Here is a 22,688-nt window from a genome sequence, read left to right on the forward strand (position 1 = left end):
AGAAGCTGCAGGAGGAGCATTGTGGGGACTTTACAAGCTCATTAAGCTGGACTGCATTTGTTGCAAGCCATATGTTAGTTGGAAATTGATTCGGCTTAGCTTGATGCAGAATCTGAAACCGTACAAGCATGTTAGCTGCTGCCCGGTGTCGTAGGAAACCGTAGAGTTGCTGTCCGAAATTCCTAGCTGCTGTTCGGAGTGATCGAAAGCCGTAGGACCACTACCCGAAGCTTCTAGCTGCTGCCCGGTGTCGTAGGAAGCTATAAGGCCACTATTCGAGGCTCCTAGCCGCTGCCCGGTGTCGTAGGAAGCCGTAGAGTTGTTGTTCGAAATTCCTAGCCGTTGTTCGGAGTCGTAGGATCACCCTACACATTTGTTAGTTGCTTCCCAGAGCCGTAGGAGGTCGTAGGATCACCGTATTAGCTCGCCAGTTGCAATCAGTAGTTGTAGAAAATCTTAGGATCACTTGTTTGGAGTTCCTAGCTGTTACTACAACTTGTTCTACTGTTTACTGTTTTCTTCTTTTCTCTGCAATTTATTTAAATTCTCTGCAAATTATATTGTACTTTGTGAGTTAAACATGCAACAGGAATAACAGCAGCAGATACGTCACGTACGCAGGTACATTTTATTTGTTGTTGTTTCTTTATTGCAATTGCTCTTGCTCTAACATATTATGCAGGTACTGAATACAATCTCACTTTCAAAACAAAACGATTTTTTCAAAATTAAACAACATTTTCAAAACAAAAAAAAAACAAAACATAACACGTTCTTTCGAACTTACGAGAGTCCCTCGGAGGAGGTAACCCACGGTTGCTAACGAGATCTCCCCGGTTTAAATGGGTTTCACAACTCGTTTAAACTAAGTAAGTTCAAAAGAAAATAGTGATGCCAGAACGAGGGAATCGTGAGATCCTAACTAGTGTCGTTCTAATCAACTTGAACCCCCCCAATGACAACCAAACTGAGACATTGAAACACACATGATAAAACTGTTTGAACTTTAGACTTTAGGACTGTTACTGCGACGAGGAACTCGGAGCAACTTCGTGGGTAGCACGACAAGGAGTTTGGAGCGAACTACAGGTGGAGGTGGTCGTCATTCTACAACAGCAGAATGAGTCTACACCAACTAAATTTTCCTAGTTTAAACAACTTATAGGACTTTGAGGTAGCTCGCCTAGAGCGACGTAAAACCTCACCCTCTTTTAGGCCCCTGCACAACCTGCACAACCATGTTGTGCAGCGTAAGTCCTAACTCGCCTTAGGTTCCGAGGTTGTCATCTAGAATGACGTAAAACCTCTTATCTTTGTGGGCTATTTACATAACCAGTTATTATGCAAATGTAAGTCTCAAATAATAAAATTGATAGGATTCAACATTCAAATAAAATCTTTTATAAAACACAACCACACAGCAGGATAGTTTGAGAGGTCACTGAGGATTCCCCTCAGAATCTGTGACATCCCCTACCTTTCACTTCCTTTGGACTCATGAAAGGAATGTTCTTACTTGAGTCATTCCCACTTGTTTTTCCACGTCCTACCTCGAAAACCTAAACTTTGAATTCTTGAAGACTAGAACCACTGATCATTATCGAGAGTTTTCTCAAGTGATTCCCGTCTTTTTGGATGTAATTAACTATAGGGGCTTGCCTCTATAGGGAACTTGGAACCCAGATAAAATAAACCTTATTTATTTTTTGTATTAAATAGGACAATTTGTCGGTCACATATAAAATGTTTGCAGACCAAATGGATGTCACAAACCTCGTAGTTTGTATAAGTCTACCGCCGTGGGGTTCACTTATCTTTCGAGAAGGTGTATCATTTGCACTACCGGACACAATTTTACAAATTATTGGGCAAATGAGATCCAGCCGGTCTCATTTTTTTTAAAAATTAAAATACACTATTTTCATAAAATTATATATATCTTTTAGGTTAACTTAAATCATCTACTTTTCAAAACTATAAAAATATTTTTTGAAAGCAAAAAAGTTGACCGACATGTGTCACCCGCTTCATCTTCAGATTTTTCCATTCTCCTGTTTGACTCTCCAGATCAAGATCGAGGGTAATCTCCCATTTTGTGTAATCGTTATTGTCTATAAGCTTCCGCTGAAGTCGATGGAAGGTCGAGAAAAATTTACGTACGTAAGACGTACGCAGCGCTGCGTACGTCAGAGAGGTTATTCAGAGGATGTTAGCGTACGTCAGAGAGGTTATTCAGAGGATATGGGGGGTTATATCCGCGTTATACCCCCTGTAACCTACCTGTAATCTACATATATATGAAAAAAGAAGCGCGAAACTTACTAGAAGGTACAGATAGGTTACAGAGAGGATACAGGGGGGATAATGCGGATATAAGGGTATAATGCGGATATAACCCTCCAATACCCTCTGAATAACCTCCCTGACGTACGCAGCGCTGCGAATGTCTTACGTACGCAAATTTTTCTCGTGAAAGTGGGCATAGGGGACTAATCGATGGTTTCAAAAAATTAATTTAGAGTTTCTGATTTTGAAAATCAATAAAGAAAAATTAGTGTTAGATCAAAATTTGTCGATGGTTTGAGAATAGGAAAATTTTTGGTGGAGTAAGGTGGATCCTAGATAACCCTAGGATAAATTTAGCAGCTGGACTGGTCTCTTGGCTGCTATTGAGCTGTTCCGACATAAAAGCCAGAACTGTTTTGTAGAGGGACACTTTTTTGGTAACAAACTTGAAACAAAATGCATTTTCCATGTTTCCTGTTTTGTTTTTCGTCCCATTGCTTGTAGCTGCGCCAGAATTTGGTTGCAGGAGTTTTCTAGAGTTTGAGGGGTTTCATCCAGTATTAGTATATTTGTTTTTCATAAGACGGTGGGTCATCCGAGTTAGATGGAGAGTTGCGATTTTGTATATTGCTTGGAGTGTCAATAAGTTTGAACACGTCTTTCTTTATGAAATCTTTATATTTATGATCAATTTTGTCGTTTTTTTTCTTTGTGCAGCTTACAAATGGAAGGCGTCTGCATTTCTTACAGCTTGCTTTACTTGCGGCGAGGAAGAGGTCCACCATTCACAAGGTAGTTTGCCCTTCCATCCTGCTAACTTGCTATATTAATTACTCTTCTGATAATGGGAAAAACTTTTGATTAAGGCTAGTCTTCAGACATTAATTATCCAATATGTAGTATTAGCAATTTAGTTTTAGATTAGAAGCATTTATCACTATAGCGAATGGTGGGGTGAATGATGATGAACTCAATCAAAATTTCATGATTTTGTTGTCCCAGGTGGGGTCTATTTAGTAATTGACTCACCTTGGACAAGGAATTCTTATCGACAGTCATGAGTTGTTTCATCCAAGAGGTCTCGTAGACCTGTAGTGGATGTTAGCCCAAGGGGATAAATTCAAATCAATCTTAAACAACAGAGGGATTCATGCCCTTATCGTGTATATCTTATGGTTCACATCTTAAAGGAGAGGAAACTATTGACGAACATATGGATTAAAATCATGATTATAATATAGTCGAGTTGTTCGGCCAAACTATTCGGTTATATGGCTCTAATCATAACCGCTATATTTGTGGAGCTATTTGGCCAAGCCATATTGACATAGGATTACTGTTATAGATTGTTTTTGAGAGAATAGTGATATATTTGATATGAAATTGATTCTTTATGAGCTCTGATTAATCATAAATTTATCATTCTTGACAAACTGTTATGGAAATTAGATGGAGTTAGCTTTTTGTTTTGAGTGACAAGTTTATTCAAATATTTAGCTCTTTTATAATATTTTTGGATATATATTTTATTAAGCTTAATGTTTGAAGAGATCTTCTTTGAAATTCTTATGCATTTTGATGACAATATATCCTTTGACTAGCCAAATGACTAGACTTAATTGAAAGTTCTCTCTCTGTAATGCCCTGTTATTTGTACTGGCTAGTTGAAGGATATGAGTCAGACCATAAGTTCAAAGCAACAATGATGAAGTGAAGAGACAATATGCGAGCTATTTTGTAAAGATATGGGAGGCAAACATGTTAAAGGAAGAAGGAAACCCCTTTTCAAAGTTGGGCGACTTTGGCTTCCTGAGAAACGAAGCAGGTAGAGGTGGAGAGCGGAGTGATAAGCCTGTGACTCGAGAACAAGAGCATGGGCTATAGTGAAGTCCAGTGAGCCTAGGCGAAGACGAGCAGGTCTAAACGGAAGCGGGCAAGTGAAGCAACTGGCATGGCGAGTTGGTCATTATTGGGTAAGAGTGGATTTCAGTGATTTTCATTAGATTCAAGCATGTGGGTAGTACACGACCAGAGAATGGGAGAAGTTTGCCTAGCTTGATCGACCGTACAACCGAGGTATTTGCAGGTAAAGTGGGGTTGAATATAGTTTGAAGGGTGACGATACCAACTCAATCAGTTGATCACTTAATATGTCGAACATCTCAAATATTTTGAGAAGGGAATGACATCTACCCATGTTAGATTTCCTTTTTAGTTTTTATACTTGGATTCCTTCTTTTCAATTGGATAATAAATCAAGAAGGTGAAATCAAAATCGTCGAGGATATTTGTTTGTTCTCTATTTGAAAGTAAAACTTGAATATTAGATTTTTCTTTTCTAACAATGTGATGAAGTATCAATTTTATTATTTCAAAGTTTATTTTATTTAAACATAAAAAAATCAATTGTTTAGAGATTTCACATATTTTATATCAAATATAATCTTGTTAATGGGTGAATAAGATAGTCAGAAATTAAATTTAGATAATTGTAAATAATTTTATGATATGATATAATATTATGATGTATAATGAATAATAAGGATAATATGATTATCATGTATTCAATTTATATTAATTTAAATATGAAATTTTCTTAGTTTTTTTCATATGGAATTCTTAAATGCAATTTCTTTACATTGATTCAATGTTTATAAATTATTTTAATTTTAGGATGGGAATATCATTTAGTAATATAATGGATGGGTTTATTATTATCGTATACTTATTAACTATATAATTAGATATAGATGAAAATCATTTAAGTTGAAAATAAACCCTTGTTTTAGTAAAATTTTGATTCCATGAATTATAAAAGAGAATAATTATAGATAAGTTGTGAGAATTATATTTATTACAGATAAGGTGAGAATTATCTTTATTGTAGAAAACTTAATGAAATTGTTATGTCTTAGCGGGGATATTATTTTTTATTACATCAATTATTATATTTAAATTTAGTCAAAATATTAATTTATTTTAATTATTAAAGAGAGCACTGAATGCAAATACATAGAAGTAAAAATGAAAAATAATTGAAGGAGTGGATTATAGATTGATAACATATGAAGCAAAGCGAAATTTTTTATTAAAAGAAAATTTCATGAACCTTGGATTTTTTTATTATATAGATTGTTAGTATCAAAGTAGAAGTTATTGAGATGTCAAACTTATGACTCGAAGATCAAGACTTTAACATGGTATTGAGGTGAGTACTCGTGCTTTTAAATTATAGTAATAATTTAATTATTTTTTAGATCAAATGCATTTTTCGATTGCTTAAATAAACTAATATTGCATATTTAATTATAATTTAACTGAGTTATTAAATATATTGGTCATATTAGAATGGGTGTTACACATCTCTCATTACATTTATATTTAATTATTCATATTTTAATATTGGATGATATGGAGAATATAAATCAATGAACTATATAAATTGTTTGTATATACATGTTGAATACGATGAAGTTCACTCTTTTATGATACTAGTTGTGGATGCTAAGGTACTTATGCACGTAAACTAAAAAAAATTATTGATATTGACAGAACTTAATTGGTAAAATATAGACTGTGCTCTTGTGATTGATTTAAATGATATGGATATAGATAAATTATTGTAATATGCCATTGAATGTTCTAAACTTTATTGAAAGTTCATGATTGAATAATAAAATGATAATTGTTTTTAGATTGATTTAATATGTTTAAATAGCATGCATGTGGTTTTCTTTCGTTACATTACTATGATTTAAAATTATGAGTATTCACTAGTTGTTGATAGCTTATTTGTGATGTAAATTATTATATTCATGTTGAAATTTTGGATTAGAAATGAGTAATAGAGGACATAATATATATAGAAGACATGATCAATATAAAGGAAGATAAATTTATAATTGAATTAATTTAATTTCCTTTCCTTGATGACTCCAATTATTTTTTGATAAGTAATTGTTAATAATAAAAAAATGAAACTTGACTTGTATTTTCATCGCTCGACAGTTTGTTCCTGTATTGGAATTTCCAAACTTCTAGATTTGGTCAAACACTTATTATTAGGTGGGGGATAATTTAACTATAAGAGTTGAACTTGTGTGAAACTTTGAATCCCAAATCTTAAAGTTCGCGCAGTATGAGGATAAAATCTTTGGGCAGTCTCTTATTTGACATGGAACATATACAAAAAAACTCTCTCCTATAAAGAGAGGTTGAGGTGTGATTTTTTGGACCTGGTATGTTCAAGCTCAACTCAATTGCTTTGAGCTAAATGCAGATACGAGAAAATTATGGAACTTTATAGCTTTGAGAGAGAGAGAGTTTGGGGTCTTATGTATATCTTTATTTGTACGTAATTCAACCTCAAATCTTAAATTCTTTTTCAAGCTTTTTCAGGATTGAAGGAAAAAAAAAACAAAAACAAAAACAAAAAACAAAAGTTCCGTGAGGCATGATGAAGAGTCTGTTGCCTCGCTTATGCCTGTATCAATCTGTTATTGTGTCAAACATACCACAAATAGTAGGGATAAGGGTATCATTTTGTTTATTAGCGAGCTTATTCAACCCATTCATGTTTTTATCATTTTTGTAAAATCAAGTAATTTAGCAAATATCAAAACAAGAGTTGTTCATGAATATTTAGACTGAATGTTATGACAAAGCTTGTTATCCAGCTAAATACTGTAAGGATTTCTGATGCATCTCTGCATTTATGCATAATCATGTGAGATAAACTCCATATAGTAATTATTGTTTGAATTTTTTACTCATCTAAATTCCTTGTTCGGCGTTTCTTGCAGTTCCTGCGTCCAATGAGATGAAATACTTGCCATGGCATGGTTCTATGTCTTCGATCTCTTCTTCATCGAGAATTCCTTCTGGTACAGCAACAAAAGATGATTCTGAGGATTTGAACAGTAATCTTCTTGGCAGCACTTGCATGAATTCAGGGAGTCATGCATCCACATTGGATAGGTTGTATGCATGGGAAAGAAAACTTTATGATGAAGTTAAGGTAATCTTTCTTAGCTTGTAAAGTTATAAATTCTTCTGTCATCCATTTCTTCTTATTTTTGGATACCAATCATGGATTTAATCTGTTTACATTCTATTAACAATCTCTAATAACTCTTGCATTGCTTGCAATATTTATATGGCTTTAATCAATGCCAACAGATAAGAAAGTTGCAGAGTATTTTTATCTGTAGTAATTTTCATATATTTGTGACGCCAACTGTCATATGACTGATATCCACTCAGGATTCCTTTTTGTTAAAGCACATTTACATGCATACCACCCAATTCACATGCATTTAAGTATCTAACACCTAAACTCTTCTTCTACCCTTTTACCATCCAATTCTTTTATGTCACGTTAAAAATGCCACTCTTCTAGCTTTTAAAAGTGGAATAAATCTTTCCATGAATGGTTAAGGTGGCATCTAGGTAAAAATTGAAGTTTACGTGTTAGATATGTAAATTCACAGCACTTGAGTGATATGTACGTAAATCTTCCTTCTGTTAAAGATTTCTTATGATCTTGAGCATCCAAACATAAAAAACGTAGATAAATGGAATCAAATTACATATGATGTTTGTTAAAGCCCATTCTGATAATCTATGCATTTAAGGCTTGAAATGGCGTCTTATTTACTTATGTAACTGATACAAATAATCGGAAAATATGCAATGTTAAACTCAAAACAAGATAAACAAAACTTCAATGAATATAAAACACGGTTTAATGAATTTTTATCCATGTTTGATTAATATATGACAAATGCTGCAACATTCTTCGATCTATAGGCTAGTGGTTTCATCCGAAGGGAGTATGACTTGAAGCGCAGGATGTTAAGACAGCAAGATTCGAGAGGAGAAAGCGCCTACAAAATTGATAAAACCCGTTCTGCTGTAAAGGATTTGCATTCAAGAATTAGAGTTGCCATTCATAGGATCAACTCTATATCGATGGCAATTGAAGAGTTAAGGGATAAGGAGCTACAGCCACAACTAGAGGAGTTGATTGCAGGGTATGCTCCTAGCTGATGCAACTCCTACTTTTTCTTCATTGCAATTTCTTGTTTGAACTTCTCAAATTTAGCAGTCATATCTTTCCTTTTTTTGAAAAAAATTGCACTCGCTTATTCATGGGCATGTTCCTTCTTTTCTTAAATTTTAGGAAGATTTACGTGCATACTACTCAATTTTATATATCTAACATATAAGATTCAATATATATAAACAATTTTTTCCTTGGTTACTATTGGCAATGTCACTTATCTCACTAATTTATTGGCTGGGGCTTTCCCCAGAAATCTAGGAGGCAGAGGCAAGAAAAAATTGGATCACTCTTTAGTTACCTGATACTCCGGATTTTGACACTTTTTTGTTTTTCTTTTCTTTAGGTCTCTCATGTATTTTTTTGTGTTTTCTCTTTTTGGAACCATTTTCATATGGCGGTTATCGTGTGGGCATGGTGTCATGTTTGGGCCCTCCCACACAATTTATCTGTATCATACTTTATTTTTAATATATTAGTCATTGGGTTTTCTTTAAAAAAAATGTATATGTTTGTGTGTGTGTGCGCGCGAGCGTGCGTGTGTTTATATGTGTGTGTGCGCGTGTGAATACAAAATTTTGGTGTTAGATATGTAAATTCATAGGAATTAGGTGTTATATAAATAAACAACAAGTCTTTATCCCACTAAGTGGGGTTGACTACATGGATCCTTCTCTCTATTGTGTGCTATTGAGTGCCATCTTTTCATTTAATTCTAATAACTTAAGATCATTTTTTATACAATATGATCGATTCTTTTTAGGTCTACATTTACATTTCTTAACATAAGTCAAATCTAAAACATCTACACTCCTAACAAGTTCATCTATTGAGTGACATTTAACGCGACCAAACCTTCTAAGATGACTCTAATCTTGTCTATCCTTAGAGCTAATCCATTTCACGGATATATTTGTTTCACATTTTGTCTCTAAGTGTAAAATTCAGTCATCCGCCTTAGCATTCTCATCTTAGCAACACTTAATTTTATGCTTCTCTTCCAATTTGAGTTCTACTGATAGCACCACCTTCCATATCACTATCACTTTGACCAATAGACCCGATATATCTAAAACATTCACTCTTTTTAATGACTTCATCACAAGTTGTTACAATCCTTCCACTAGATTTACTACTGCTAAAATTATATTCCATATGTTCAGTTTTAGATCTACTCAAATGAAAGACTTTAGTTTCTAAAGTTGACATCCATAAATCAAGTTTTTCTTAAACACACTCTCTCTAGTCTTATCTACAAGAAGGATATCATCAGTGAAAAGCATACACCAAAATACATTCTCATGTAAATGTCTACGAAGAACATCCACAACTAATGCAAAAAAGATATAGGCTTACAGCTGATCCATGATGTAATCCAGCCAAAATAGGAAAATACTTGGTCAATCCTTCCTGTGTTGAACACAAGTAACATCTCTAGTATACATATTTTTAATGACTTGAATATAACCAATGTCAACACCTTTCTTTCTAGAACTTTCCAAAATACTTCTCTGAGAACCTTATGATAAGCTTTTTCTAAATTAACATAAATTATATTTAAGTAAATGCCCCAAAATTTTAATATTCTTCATCTCTTGGAAAAAAAAAAAAATAATAAAGGCTGGCATCAAAGATTGGATTTGCAGTAGGAAACAGTTAAGATATTATTTATAATTGTTTGTAGTCTATAGTTTTCTATTTTCAGCCTTTCTATAAGCGAAGTTGTGCATATATTACTATTAAGACAACCACCTTGTATGCTTATTATTTTTAATGGCAGTTGCTTCTATTTTTAGTTGTTGAATTTTATATTTGATGCCTGCTAGAAGTGTGTGATTGTTATATGCATCTCCATCTTCCTTTGCAAACTTTCTTCCAATTTCTAATTTCTTAACATTTTTACCCAATATTTCCCAACACAGCTTAACTCGAATGTGGGCTGTGATGCTCGAGTGCCACAAAAACCAGCACAAACTCATCTCAGACGCAAGCAACAACATCAGCTCTAAAGTTTCAGTACATTCGGAGTCCCACCAGCAGGCAACCCTTCATCTCCAGCAAGAGCTCAATTCTCTCAGTTCAAACTTCAGTAAATGGCTTTCAAAACACAAATCCTATCTAAAAGCCATAAATAACTGGCTACTCAAGTGTGTCCTCATGCCTCCTGCGCCGAAACAGAAATCTTCAAGGAGAAGGCCACCTCAATTCTCCCCTCGAACCGATATCGCTCCACCAATCTTCGTAACTTGCCGAAACTGGCTAGACCTAATGGACGAACTTCCTGAACAAGAAGTGGAAGATGCCATAAGTGATCTGATTGAAGTCACAGGTCTCTTCCTGCCTCGCACAGAAAAGGGTAATGGCAGCTTAAGATCTACCTTCTCTCTTTCTCGGCGAGTTAAAGGCGGCGAACATTATGAGGAGATTGAGAGAAACGATGTATCTGTTGATTGGAGCTTGAACTATGATAGTTTGCAGTCCAGTTTAGTCGTCTTCTTTGATCGGTTGAAGTCCTTTGCAGAATCCTCACTTGTTAAATATGAAGCTCTAGAGAAGGCTATCCTCGAAGCCAGGTTTCGGTACGAGAATTATGATAACCATCGGTAATGTCGCGGAAGTGTTGTCGATATTGTGAGAAGCACCATGTGGAGGAGGACATTCATGACAGGCCAGCATATAGTCTCAAAATGATCCCTAGATTGTGGTCATTTTAGTCCGAGAGTTGATCAAAGTGCCAAATTTGTCTCCATCCTTTTTTAATCTGAGTTAAATTACTCCTTAGGGAGGACTATTTTTAACTTTCATTAAAAAGGTTGGGATTAAATTGATATTTTTATAAACTCTGAGATTAAAATGATCCCACAACAAAGAGTCACCGTATCATTTTGACAATGTTATCTATTTTTACCAAATGATTGAGGGGCCAGTGTTCTATTCCATGCAATGGGATCAGGGAATAAATATGGCTGTTTTTATTAAGAGTGTTTTATGGGAATAACCACATTAATAAGGTGTTGTAAGTTTAATACATGTAGGTTTCCACATGACATTGTAAGCTTAATTGAGTTCTGGGTGTAGGAAGCTGAGCTGGTTAGTTGGCTCACATGTAAAGGTTTGGGTGGTGGATTAACTGATGTTCATGGCGTATTTTATTTCATGTTCTTTGGATTATTTACTAATTGGTATCAGCAAATATAAACAGTTCCAGAGTTTCTGTTTTTTGATTTTTTGTGCAGTGCTTTCTATGAATCATGATGCAGTTATATTGACTCTTGTGAAGTTAAGCTGTTTGGGATCACTTTATTGTTTTATTTATTTATTTATTTATTTGTGTTTTGATTTGAAATAAAATTTGGTTGATATGATAACATTATTTTAACTTTTAAAAAGTGAAATATACCTTTCAATACCTTTTAATGCATGGGTAAAGTTGGATATGTATAAATTGAAAATTAAATGTCAAATACATAAGAATTGAGAGAGATTTATGTAAATCAACCAAAAAATAATATCAAAAGCTTGAGGTAAGATATTCTGTCAAAATAACATTTTCATAGGAATCATCAGTCAGATGAAGCAAAAACGTAACATGACTGAAGCCTCATAATTTGATGAAATGAGCCTCTCAGACATTTAGATCTCATTGTACAACAAAACAAAATGGAGCTCGTCTCACAATCCAAATAGCTAAAAAAACAAATCAATAAACGAAAAAAATCACTCTTTTTTCTCAGAATGAAGCAAAGGAATCAACATACATTTCTAGAGAAATTTAAATTGTATAAAAAACCTCCATTCTCATCCCCACAACCTGCTGAAGATGCCTTTCTTATCTTTCTTCATCCTGTTCTCCAAAGATGGGAATTCAATAGAACTATAGGCAATATCAAGGACAATAGGATTACAAGGAACTGCTTGGAATGGAGGAGGAAATCTCTCAATCCAAGGACCAGACTTCGTGCTTGGCTCGCCGATTGCCGATTCATAGACATCAAGCTTTTCAAGGAGAAACTTCTCTTCCTGCGAGGAATGTGAGGTGACTACTCATTCAAGCCGCGAATAAATAGTTTCAGGGAGTAAAAAAACAGCAAAAACCACCTTCTTCTCTGGTCCTGTTAATGATATAGTTGAGACATCTTTGGAAAGCTTTTTTGTGATTTTTTCGTCCTCCATGATCGCTGTTGCATGCTCGATGCAGCTGTTCGATCTACAGCTCTCAGACAATGTCTTAAGATCCTTGATTAGGGCCTGTAAACCAATTAAAGGCCAAGGCATTGTTGATATACAAGAAACCATTCATCAAAAGAAAAGTAAAAATGCATATTTTCAGGATAATTCCAGATTGACAGAGCTCAGGTTTGAAAATTAAAATTTTTTATGGTCAACAGAATTGCTCAAGACAAAAATTGGAGGAGTATAAGAAGTGAAACAGATGACTAATTTAACAAGAGGCATTTACATATAGAACATCCAATTCTTCTGTATTTACATATATAACATCTAAACTTTCCTTTTTAGCATTTATACCATGCAAATCTTTCATATCACATCAAAAATATCAAAATTTCAATTTTGAAAATGTAAAATACACCTTTTCATACACAAGGTGGTATGTATGTAAAAAATGAAGTGTTAGATATATAAATACATTGGAATTGAGTGGTGTGTATGTAAATCTTCCATTTGAGAAGTACCTGATCAGGATTAATTGCCATTTGTAGTTTCTTTAGAACCTCATCTGCAAGATTTCGAGCATGTCGAAATAAGGCATAGGCTTCAGCCCTTTTGCCAGCAAAACTGTAAGACTTCGCCAGGTAAAAGCACCTACATGATTGTTTAAAGGGATCAAAGCCAAAAATGAACGCAATCCATTAACATTAATATACGATGTATGGTGAAAAGAATTTAAACTGGGGTAAAACGCTGTCTCAGGAAACCATGAATAAAACTGGAAACAAAAAAAATTTAAACTGAGATCAGAATATAAAAATGCACTCATAGAAAGACATTTGTTAGTTTACACTTCACATAACAAGGCTCAACTGGTTCACTGATAATTAAAAATGTATATAGATAAATATATGCGAGAAACAATGAACCAGCCTTTTTCATGCACGCAGGCAACAAAATCAGCCTCATATCATAATAAAATTGATTGAATCAGATAATGCTCATTACTGGATGTTAATATAAAACATAATTCATATGTTGCACGACAAATGTCGTTTCAATATCAGCCTATGATGAGTTGCGAACATGAGAGGAGCAATAAAAACCTTTCCGCCCGGAAAGCCAAACCCTTGAGTTCATAATCCTTCACAAATAACTCTTCTTCGTGGTTCATATTTCTTTGAGAGCTTACCAAATCATATAAATCGGTTGAATTCTGCAGAAAGAAAAAAAGTTTGATTTATCACGAGAAATAGAGAAAAAAAAAAACACTAAAAGTGCAGGCTAGTTTGGTGATAGAACATTATAGTTAATCGAATTTTTAACTAAACACTGATAGAACATTATAGTTAATCGAATTTTTAACTAATTCAGATTTCAACCACCATACCTGCATTTGAAGATCATAAAGCCGAACAAGCTCCTCTGGTTTTGTGATTTTCTCCCCTTTCTCATCTTTCTGCTTTGTAAACTTGGCTTTTGCAATAGAAATCAGTACTTGGTTGCGCTCTATGGTGCGCTGCCCCAAAGAAGCACTAACAGCCTTATCAAGGCCATTCAAATCAATTTTTACATTGTCTGCATTCCCTGCAGAAGCCTGATTTAACAAATTGTTAGAAAATGTCAACAAAATAGCTTTAGAAAAATTTAATTCTATTTTTCCGCTAGAATTAGGTTGCAAATATTTGCATAACTAAATTATATGAAATACTTCAAAACATGATGGATACCAAGTCACTCCGAATGCAAGCTCTTGCTTCATGGTATGCAGAAAAAATTTTATCAAACATGGATAATTTCTTTTCCGCTGGAAGAGTATCTGCTGCTGGACCATGTAATTCTTTCTCCAGTTCCTGAGCTGAGCATCATTTTCAATTAAAGGAAAACAAAATCAACTAATCAAAGAGATGAAGGTAGTTCAGTAACACTGCAGTAGCACAAATTAAGTTCACTGCTTCAGTTCACTTTTAACAAGAGATGAGAAGTTTTCATGGAAAGTTTTTAATTGAAGTGACATTCCAGACACTTTACTTCAACAGAGAAAAACCAAAAAAATTACAAACCTTTCAATATGGAGACGCGGGTCTTTGCATTATTGATAGGAAACCTATGCCCGAGCCAGTAAAACTCTGTCATAGAAGCTGCCTGCTGGGATCTTGCTTCAGCCATAACAGCCTGAAATACCAATTGAACGCATGTCAAGTAGACATATAAAAAATTTTCACCAATACATTTTGGCCAAAATCAGGATTTTAATCTTTCAAAATTCATTTTGGCCAAAAGACAAAATGATTCGCATCATTCAAGTCGCACATGAACAACATTTCCAATTTTACCAATATGTTCACAAGCCTTTGTTATAAAAGAATCATGAATAATTAATACGCAACATTTTAATAACATATCAGAAAATAAATAAGGCATATTAGAGTTCTGTGAGAAAAATGCCTATATTTGTCTTCAAAAGAAAGAGCAAAAAAAATTCAACTGCATTATGCCCCCTGAAGAATTATAAGAACCAACAAAAGAACTAAATTTATTCTTAACAAAGTTAAGCATGAATCGGAAGTAACAAGTTAAACTTATGCGTTAAGGACCCAAACTTGCCTCTAATTTAGCTTTAAAAAGGTCCAAAGCAGGCCCCTCAACATCCCCAATATCCATTAGTTCAGACGTCTGTAAGTCTGATTCACCAACTTTGTGCAGACAGTACCTAATACTTGGCTCCAACTCTTCAACTCGCTCACGACACAAAATCTGATTTTCTATGCTGCCATATTTCCCAAGTTCCTCATATACATCCCTACGGCACATTCATAGGCAAGCATCTTGAATAGATTTCTCAAGAAAATGTGAATCAAAAGGACAAAAGCAACAAGTATACAGGACTGAATTAAAATAAAGAAACAATTTTAATTTTTAGTGCACAAACTATCCAAAGACACGGCATAATTGTACAGCAGATTAAAGGCGATCAGTTTATTATGTAACAAATTTTGATCATCAAGACTATTTTAAGTTGATACACATGTACCTGGCTTTTCTGAAATTCATCAATGCAATTTTCCAATTTTGATCCTGTTCAAACAATAGTGTTCCTTTCATATACGAAGCATATGCCTACACAACAATAAACCAAAGTTGTGAGTAATGATATTAAATCCACAGAAAGAAACATAGACTGTATCACTTAATATTGTGAGGGAATATGACGATCATTCAGGATTATACATTAAAAAGCAAGTTCGGAAAGAGTTTGAGCGATGAAGATGTTGATATTGCACAAACTTCAAATTATAGATGAGAAATTGAATAATCTAAGTCAGCAGAACCAAATCAACTATTTAATTTTCAATTAAATTACACAAGGACCAAATAAAGCATGATTGTGCTTGGTACCTACAAAAGAAGAAAATGAGAAATGTCACCGAAGAATATGATAATCATAATTATCATTACAGAATAATGCAGTTAGAATAGCCATTAAAAAGACATAGATGTAAGTCTCATTGAACTGCACTGAAACCAAATCAACATGACAAACGAGCTGCTGAAATATTTCATCCACCAAATCATCAGAGAAAAATAATTGCTAGAGGTACAAAAGAGCATACGGTTTCCAACAAAAACATTGTGAACAAGCACCAAGATGATTTCAAATGAAATTACTATAATCCACTGAATTAGATAAATAAAATTTACAACTTTATTGGAAAAGTATAAATTAGTATTACAAACATTATCTAAAATACTAGTACATGCATATCAACTGTAAACTATAGAAAAAATCTTGTAGAAAAATAAAGCTCAAAAAAGGATTGCAAATAATCTCTCATCCACATTAAGCAAAGACAGCTTCTTAATTGTCCTAAGTACTTGCAAACCAAACATTTTCCAGTGGTCTAGCAGGGGGTAAGCAAAACCATTTTTCACAACGAAAGAAAAGAATTCATATGTTAACGTAAGCTTCCCAAACAAGCTGTAGAATAGTTTGTCTTCATCATAGAAAAAACCCAGACTGTGAAAATTTGAGTTTAAGCTAATTTACTGTAAGGGTGCATTAGGGATAACTTTTCAGAAGTATACATTGTAGACCGCTTCCAGACTTTTATTTGGCTCCAGCGTCCTTATTGCTTTATAGATATTTTTTGAGGCATTTACATAAATAGCAAACAATTCTTATGTATTTATACCTAAACTTTCATATTTACACACATAGCACTCATATCTTTATTTCAAACAAAAGATAACACTATTACAACTTTCTAAAAGTGAGAGATACCTTTTCATGCATAGGTTTATATGGATGCCGTCCTCGTAAAAAATTTGCATTAGAAAGAAATTTATTTCCTTATCTCAAAATATACTCTAATAATGGTGTTTCCTTTATTTGTATTTCCTATTTTATGTTCTTCCTTATTTACAAGAATTCCTATTTTATTTATGTTTGTTATTTTATATATATGATGTGTAGTGTAATGCTTATAACAAGTAAATAAAAAATTATTTATAGTTTCTTCACGGTATTAGAGCAAGGAAACAAACACTAGATCTCCTTTAGCCATTAGAGCCCCTCCAACGGCCGTCCAAGTAGCTGGAATCCTCGTTGCAGCTGCCAGAATCCCTTCAGCCAGCCTATGAGCCCTCTTTTGTTCTCTTCTAAAGTCGTTGGACTCCTCCTACAGCCGAAGCCTTCAATCAATGCAAACGAAGCAAACAAAGTTGAAGTAAGACTTTGATCAATGCAGACGAATTCGAAGCAGCTAATCTTGTCGCAAGTCACAGAACAATTGACGGCAACGAAGAAGATCAACACGATCAAGGAGTCCTCCTTCCCGGCAGCAACGACAACCCTCTTCAGCCTCCTTCCCTTAGGATCCTCCGACTCCTCCTTAAAATCCAGAGGCTTCGTGGCACGACCCCTCAATCTTCCTTCAGCAAGCAACAACAAACAACCACCCTAAACATGTAGAGGTTCCATGAACAAGTATAGAATGAAGACGTCTAGTTCCACTCCGGAGGTTAGCTTAGAATCAAATACTAGGAAATTTGTCTAAGCAGCCACTGAACTCTCTTCCTTTATCACAAACGTTCTTCCTTTATCACAAACCATAAACTCAATGACCATAACTTCCTTCAATGGTCTAAATCTGTGTTTATGTATTTTTATGGAAAATAAAAGGAGAAAATTTTCACAGGAAATTGCACAATTACTCAATTCATTGATCATAACCATAACTCATGGCATTGTTTCCGGTACTAAAATAAGTCTCACGAGCTATATTTCCCAAGTGTCTTGTGTTGTCGAGATTGAGATAAATCTACAAGAGCTCCAACAAGAAGAGTTGAGTGTTACTCAATACTTCAATATACTCTCAAGACACTAGTTACATTTAGATATGTATGATACATATGTACAGAAGTGTCCTCAAAATGCTATGATGTAAAAAATTACAGTGGAGAAAAAGAGGATAATCAAGTTTTTATTAGGTGCAAATAAGAACTTAGATGAGGTTAGAGGAAGAATCATGGGAATGAAACATCTCCCTACCACTACGGAAGCTTTTGTTGAAGTTGGAAGAGAGGAAAGTTGGAAAAAGCTCATGATGGCAGAAAGTGTGGGTTCATCTAGCACTGAAAGCTCATCTTTGTACTCACACAACTCTTGTATGAACCAAAAAAACAACAAAACCAACAACAAGCCTTCATCCCACTGGTGTAGTCAGCTACATGAACTCTTTTTCTCCATTGCATCCTATTGAGTGTCATATTTTCATTTAATTATAATAGATTAAGATCACTTTTTATACAATTTACCCAAGTCTTTTTATGTCTACCTTTGTCTTTCTTAACATAAGTAAAATCTAGAACATCTACTCCTAATAAGATCATCAAATGGTCGACGTTTAATGTGGCTAAACCATTTAAGACGATTCTCTAATCTTGTTTGCCACCGGAGCTACACCAACCCTATCACGAATATATTCAATTCGCATTGTCTTTAAATGTCAAGCCACTCGTGCACCTAAGCATTCTCATCTCAACAACACAGCTTTGTTTTATGTTTCTCTTTTAAAAGCCAATATTCTGCACCATAAAGCATTGCGGATCTCACCACCACCTTATAAAATTTACCTTTCAGTCAACGCGGTACTTTCTATCAGATAATAGGCCTGATGCATTCCTCCAATTCAACCAACCAACTTGAATTCTACTAATAACATCTCCATCTATATCACCATCACTTTGAACAATAGACCCGAGATATCTAAAACGATCACACCTTTTAATGATTTGATCACCCATAGTTACAATTCTGGCACTAGAGCTACTACTACTAAAATTATATTCCCCTCAATAATTCAAGTTTTTGTTGAACTCTTTATCTAGTCTTATTCATGAGAAGTATATCATCAGCGAAAATCATACAATGCATCCTTCTGTACATGTCGGGTAAGAACACAGATAACTAAAACAAAAAGATAAGGGCTTAAAGTCGATCCCTGATGTAATCCAACTGAAATACAAAAATACTTGGTCAATTCTCCTTCCGTTCGAACATAAGTAACAACTCTACTATATATATCTTTAATGACTTGAATATAAGTCATATCAACACATTTCTTCTCTAATCCTCTCCAAAGAACTTCTCCTAGGATCCTATCATAAGCTTTTTCTAAATCAACAAAAATCATATATAGATCCTCTTTATTCTCTCTATACTTCTCCATCAAACCTCTCAATAAATGTATAGCTTCCATAATAAACTTGTTTGGCATAAATTCAAACTGATTATGAGAAATTTTTGTATCATGTCTTAACCTATGCTCAATTACCCTCTCGCATAATTTTAAAGTATAACACATAAACTTAATTCCTCTATAATTTGCATACTCTTGTGCATCACCTTTATTTTAAAAATGGGGACCAAAATACTAAGATATCTTTTTAGTATTTAAATAATATTAAAGAGTGTAGTAAGCCAAAAAAACTCTCAAATCTCCTAAATATTTTCACACTTCAATTGGGATATCATCATGTCCTATTGATTTCCACCATTGGTTTTCTTTAAAGCCTCATCAACTTCTTTTACTAATGTGACGGTAAAAATAAAATATTTTATTATTATTAACAATATTATGATCACTAAGGTCGGTCTTAATTTCAAAAACTTCATTGAAAAATCTACCAAAATAGCTCAGTCATCTGTGTTGAATATTATACTCTACGAAAAATATTTTTTGTCTTTCATCTTTGATATACTTTACTTGAATTAAATATTTATTTTTCTTTTCTCTTTGTTTGACTAGTTTATTCATATACTTAGGACCGTCTTTAGTATCTAATCTATTATAAAGATCATTGAAAGTAGAACTTTTAGCGTCATAAATTGTTCTATTAGACTGCCTACGAGCCACCTTATATTGTTCCTTGTTCTCTAAGCATTTACATTTAACCCAATAAAGATGCCATGTTGATCAGCTTGTTTGGTTTCCACCAAACCTCCTTTCTGCCTTTAAAAGAAACTTGAATGAAAGCTCAACTAGATCATCTAGTTATTAAATTACAAAAAAACCAAATAAAGATCTTGATTATGTACTTCTTGTTGAGTTAAGATCAATCAAAAGTTTGAAATCAAAAGCTGCATCTTAAGCACAATTTTGCTTTCCATGTTTGATTTATGCATAGTTGCAATAATATAAGCAACGAATGATACCGTATGAGGGCAAGGTTATTGGGTATCCAAAACACATCTAGCATACCAAATAGAATTAGATGAAATCAACTGATGCAACAGACAACCATTACTGGAAAGCAAGCTATTGATGTCGAAAAAAATATTTGCCACTTTCAATAAAAACAGAAATGATGAAAACCTAGTTTAGCCAAGCAAACTCTGACCTTCTAATAAGAATTAAAGATGAAAAAATAAGAGCTGATAAAGCCATATAAAGCGAATGAAATTCCAAGCACAAAGAAAGAAACAAAATTGTAATTCATTTGATTAATATCAGCATCACTTTTAACTAATATAATAAAAGAAGAAAGTAAAATAGAAAAAAAAAATTGAAAAAGAAAGGTAATCCATAAGCAAGCCTCACAGGTAGGGAGATTATCTCTATCAAAATGTTTCAAGTCTCACACTTGATTAATGATTGAAATCCCAAAAAACAGAAATGATTTGCACATCTAAAAACTATTATTTTACTAAATCCTTTAGAGTATTTTTATGACTTGGAACACGTTTATACACATCATTAAACACCAAATAGGATATGAAGTCGTCATTCAAAAAAGAAGCCAAAAATAATAGAATTCAAAAGCCTACAACAATTGTTCGCATGACAGGTAAAATAAGGATCTAGTGGTAGAGTTGTAATTATGAGTGATCAAATCATTAAAAGGAGTAAACTTTTTAGATATCTAGGGTCAATTGTTCAAAGTGATGGTGATATTGATGAAAATTTTATTAGTAGAATTCAAGTTGGTTGGTTAAATTGGAGGAATACATAGGCCTTATTGTGTGATAGAAAAGTACGGCTTAGACTAAAAAAAAATTTTAAAAGGTGGTGCGACATGCAATGCTTTGTGGCACAAAATGTTGGCCTTTAAAAGAGAAGCATAAAACTAAGTTAAGTGTTGTTGAGATTAGAATGCTTAGGTAGATGAGTTGACACGTGCAGACAAAACATGAAACAATGTATCTGTGAAAGTACTGGTGTAGCTCCGGTGACAGACAAGATTAGAGAGAAACATCTTATAGATGGTTTGATCAAATTGAATGTCGACCATCTAATGATCCAGTTAGAAAAGATGTTTTAAATTTGATTTCTGTTAAGAAAGAGAGAGGTAAACCTAAAAAGACTTGGGCATATTGTAAAAAATATGATCTTAATTTAGTAGAATTAAATGGAAAAATGGCACTCAATAAGACACAATAGAAAAAAAAACGTTCATACAGCCGCCCCACTTAGTGGGATAAAGGCTTGTCGTTGTTGTTGTTGGAAGGGAACCGGTCACGAAATCAACAGACTCATAAATAAAGCTATGAAAGCAAAATCGACGGAACTAAAAAAACTACCAATCAAAGAAGTTGCAAACTAATTTCTAATCCTATAAGAGTCACATGAAGCAATCTGTTAAAAAGGAAGCCAACGGAATTGAAGAGACTAGAAGCCCATGGATATCAACCATATCATTTCTAACCACCTAGAACATTTAACTCTGACAAATTGTATATAGATGATAACCTTCAAAAAATTATTAATATCAATTAATATTAATGAACACATTTTCATAGCCATTAATTATATACATTTATGCAAATTTAATGTTTTAACTTAATGATCATGCTTTTCATGCATTTGATTTTTTAAGGGTTTATGAAGTAAAATTTAAATAAATTTTACAATTCTTGGCTCTTGCAAATATAAGAGTTGCCATAATATTATTAATTTCTTTGATATTTGTTTATTTTTTGACAATATATTCAAGAAACTTGTAATCGTTATAATTTACAATAAGCTTTCAACAAATATTTTCAAGCAAATATGTGGATGAATAATGGGCTAAGCAAAAGACTTGTACAAATAAAATTAAGAAAGAATTTCTCAATAATGGTTACACTATTAAAAATTTCACTATAGGAAATGATGAAAACAACTTAATGTCAAAAATTAACAGATTCCAATTTTTTTTAATAAGCCGCAAACTATATCTATTTTTATTTTACAAAAGATGTGTATAGCATATGGGCAAACAATCTCTTTAAATAAAAAATCCAAAATGGATTAAAGATAAAGCACAGTGATACATTTAAATTCAACCAAAGAATAGTGTTCTAAAGTTTAGATTTCTGTTTTTCTTTTTTGAAAAATTTATCATAAATAAATTCATGGTTATTTTCAACAAATAGACTTTCTCGATAAGAATCTTTTTATAAATTTATGAACCATGAAGCCAAGAATTAAAAATAAGATTATATATGATTGATTGATCCATAAATAATTCCAAAGTAGTTACATTATTAGAAGTTTAATATGATTTAACAATTGCAATAAACATAATCCATTCAACTCAAAATCAAAAATAAATTCAAATTATGATGCGCGCTAGAAAATCCGCGGCAGTAGAGTAATGGATTATCGTCTTAGTGTTATATGAGAATTCA

The 22,688-nt window shown here is 33.4% G+C and overlaps 2 protein-coding genes across 4 annotated transcripts in view; one reads left to right on the forward strand and one right to left on the reverse strand.

Moving 5' to 3' along the window:
- The window catches only part of LOC110026760, a 72,208-nt gene extending 60,640 nt beyond the window's left edge, over positions 1 to 11,568 (forward strand). The window contains exons 3-6 of one of the 2 annotated variants that reach the window (XM_020727861.1): positions 3,004 to 3,078; positions 7,089 to 7,303; positions 8,095 to 8,318; positions 10,270 to 11,568. In XM_020727861.1, the coding sequence (XP_020583520.1) occupies positions 3,004 to 3,078; positions 7,089 to 7,303; positions 8,095 to 8,318; positions 10,270 to 10,954 (1,199 nt within the window). In that variant the 3' untranslated portion in view covers positions 10,955 to 11,568. The remainder of the gene's footprint in view (positions 1 to 3,003; positions 3,079 to 7,088; positions 7,304 to 8,094; positions 8,319 to 10,269) is intronic. The other variant, XM_020727862.1, reaches the window with a different exon arrangement.
- A 386-nt stretch (positions 11,569 to 11,954) lies between these two features.
- The window catches only part of LOC110026765 (signal recognition particle subunit SRP68), a 23,890-nt gene continuing 13,156 nt past the window's right edge, over positions 11,955 to 22,688 (reverse strand). For both annotated transcript variants that reach the window (XM_020727876.1, XM_020727875.1), the window contains exons 6-14: positions 15,552 to 15,637; positions 15,125 to 15,320; positions 14,581 to 14,692; positions 14,248 to 14,375; positions 13,908 to 14,114; positions 13,624 to 13,733; positions 13,042 to 13,171; positions 12,446 to 12,595; positions 11,955 to 12,367 (exon numbers count right to left, since the gene is read on the reverse strand). In XM_020727876.1, coding sequence (XP_020583535.1) covers positions 12,146 to 12,367; positions 12,446 to 12,595; positions 13,042 to 13,171; positions 13,624 to 13,733; positions 13,908 to 14,114; positions 14,248 to 14,375; positions 14,581 to 14,692; positions 15,125 to 15,320; positions 15,552 to 15,637 — 1,341 coding nt within the window. In that variant the 3' untranslated portion in view covers positions 11,955 to 12,145. The remainder of the gene's footprint in view (positions 12,368 to 12,445; positions 12,596 to 13,041; positions 13,172 to 13,623; positions 13,734 to 13,907; positions 14,115 to 14,247; positions 14,376 to 14,580; positions 14,693 to 15,124; positions 15,321 to 15,551; positions 15,638 to 22,688) is intronic.

Source organism: Phalaenopsis equestris, unplaced genomic scaffold (genome assembly GCF_001263595.1).
Source record: "Phalaenopsis equestris unplaced genomic scaffold, ASM126359v1 Scaffold000400, whole genome shotgun sequence".
NCBI classification, from domain to species: domain Eukaryota; kingdom Viridiplantae; phylum Streptophyta; class Magnoliopsida; order Asparagales; family Orchidaceae; genus Phalaenopsis; species Phalaenopsis equestris.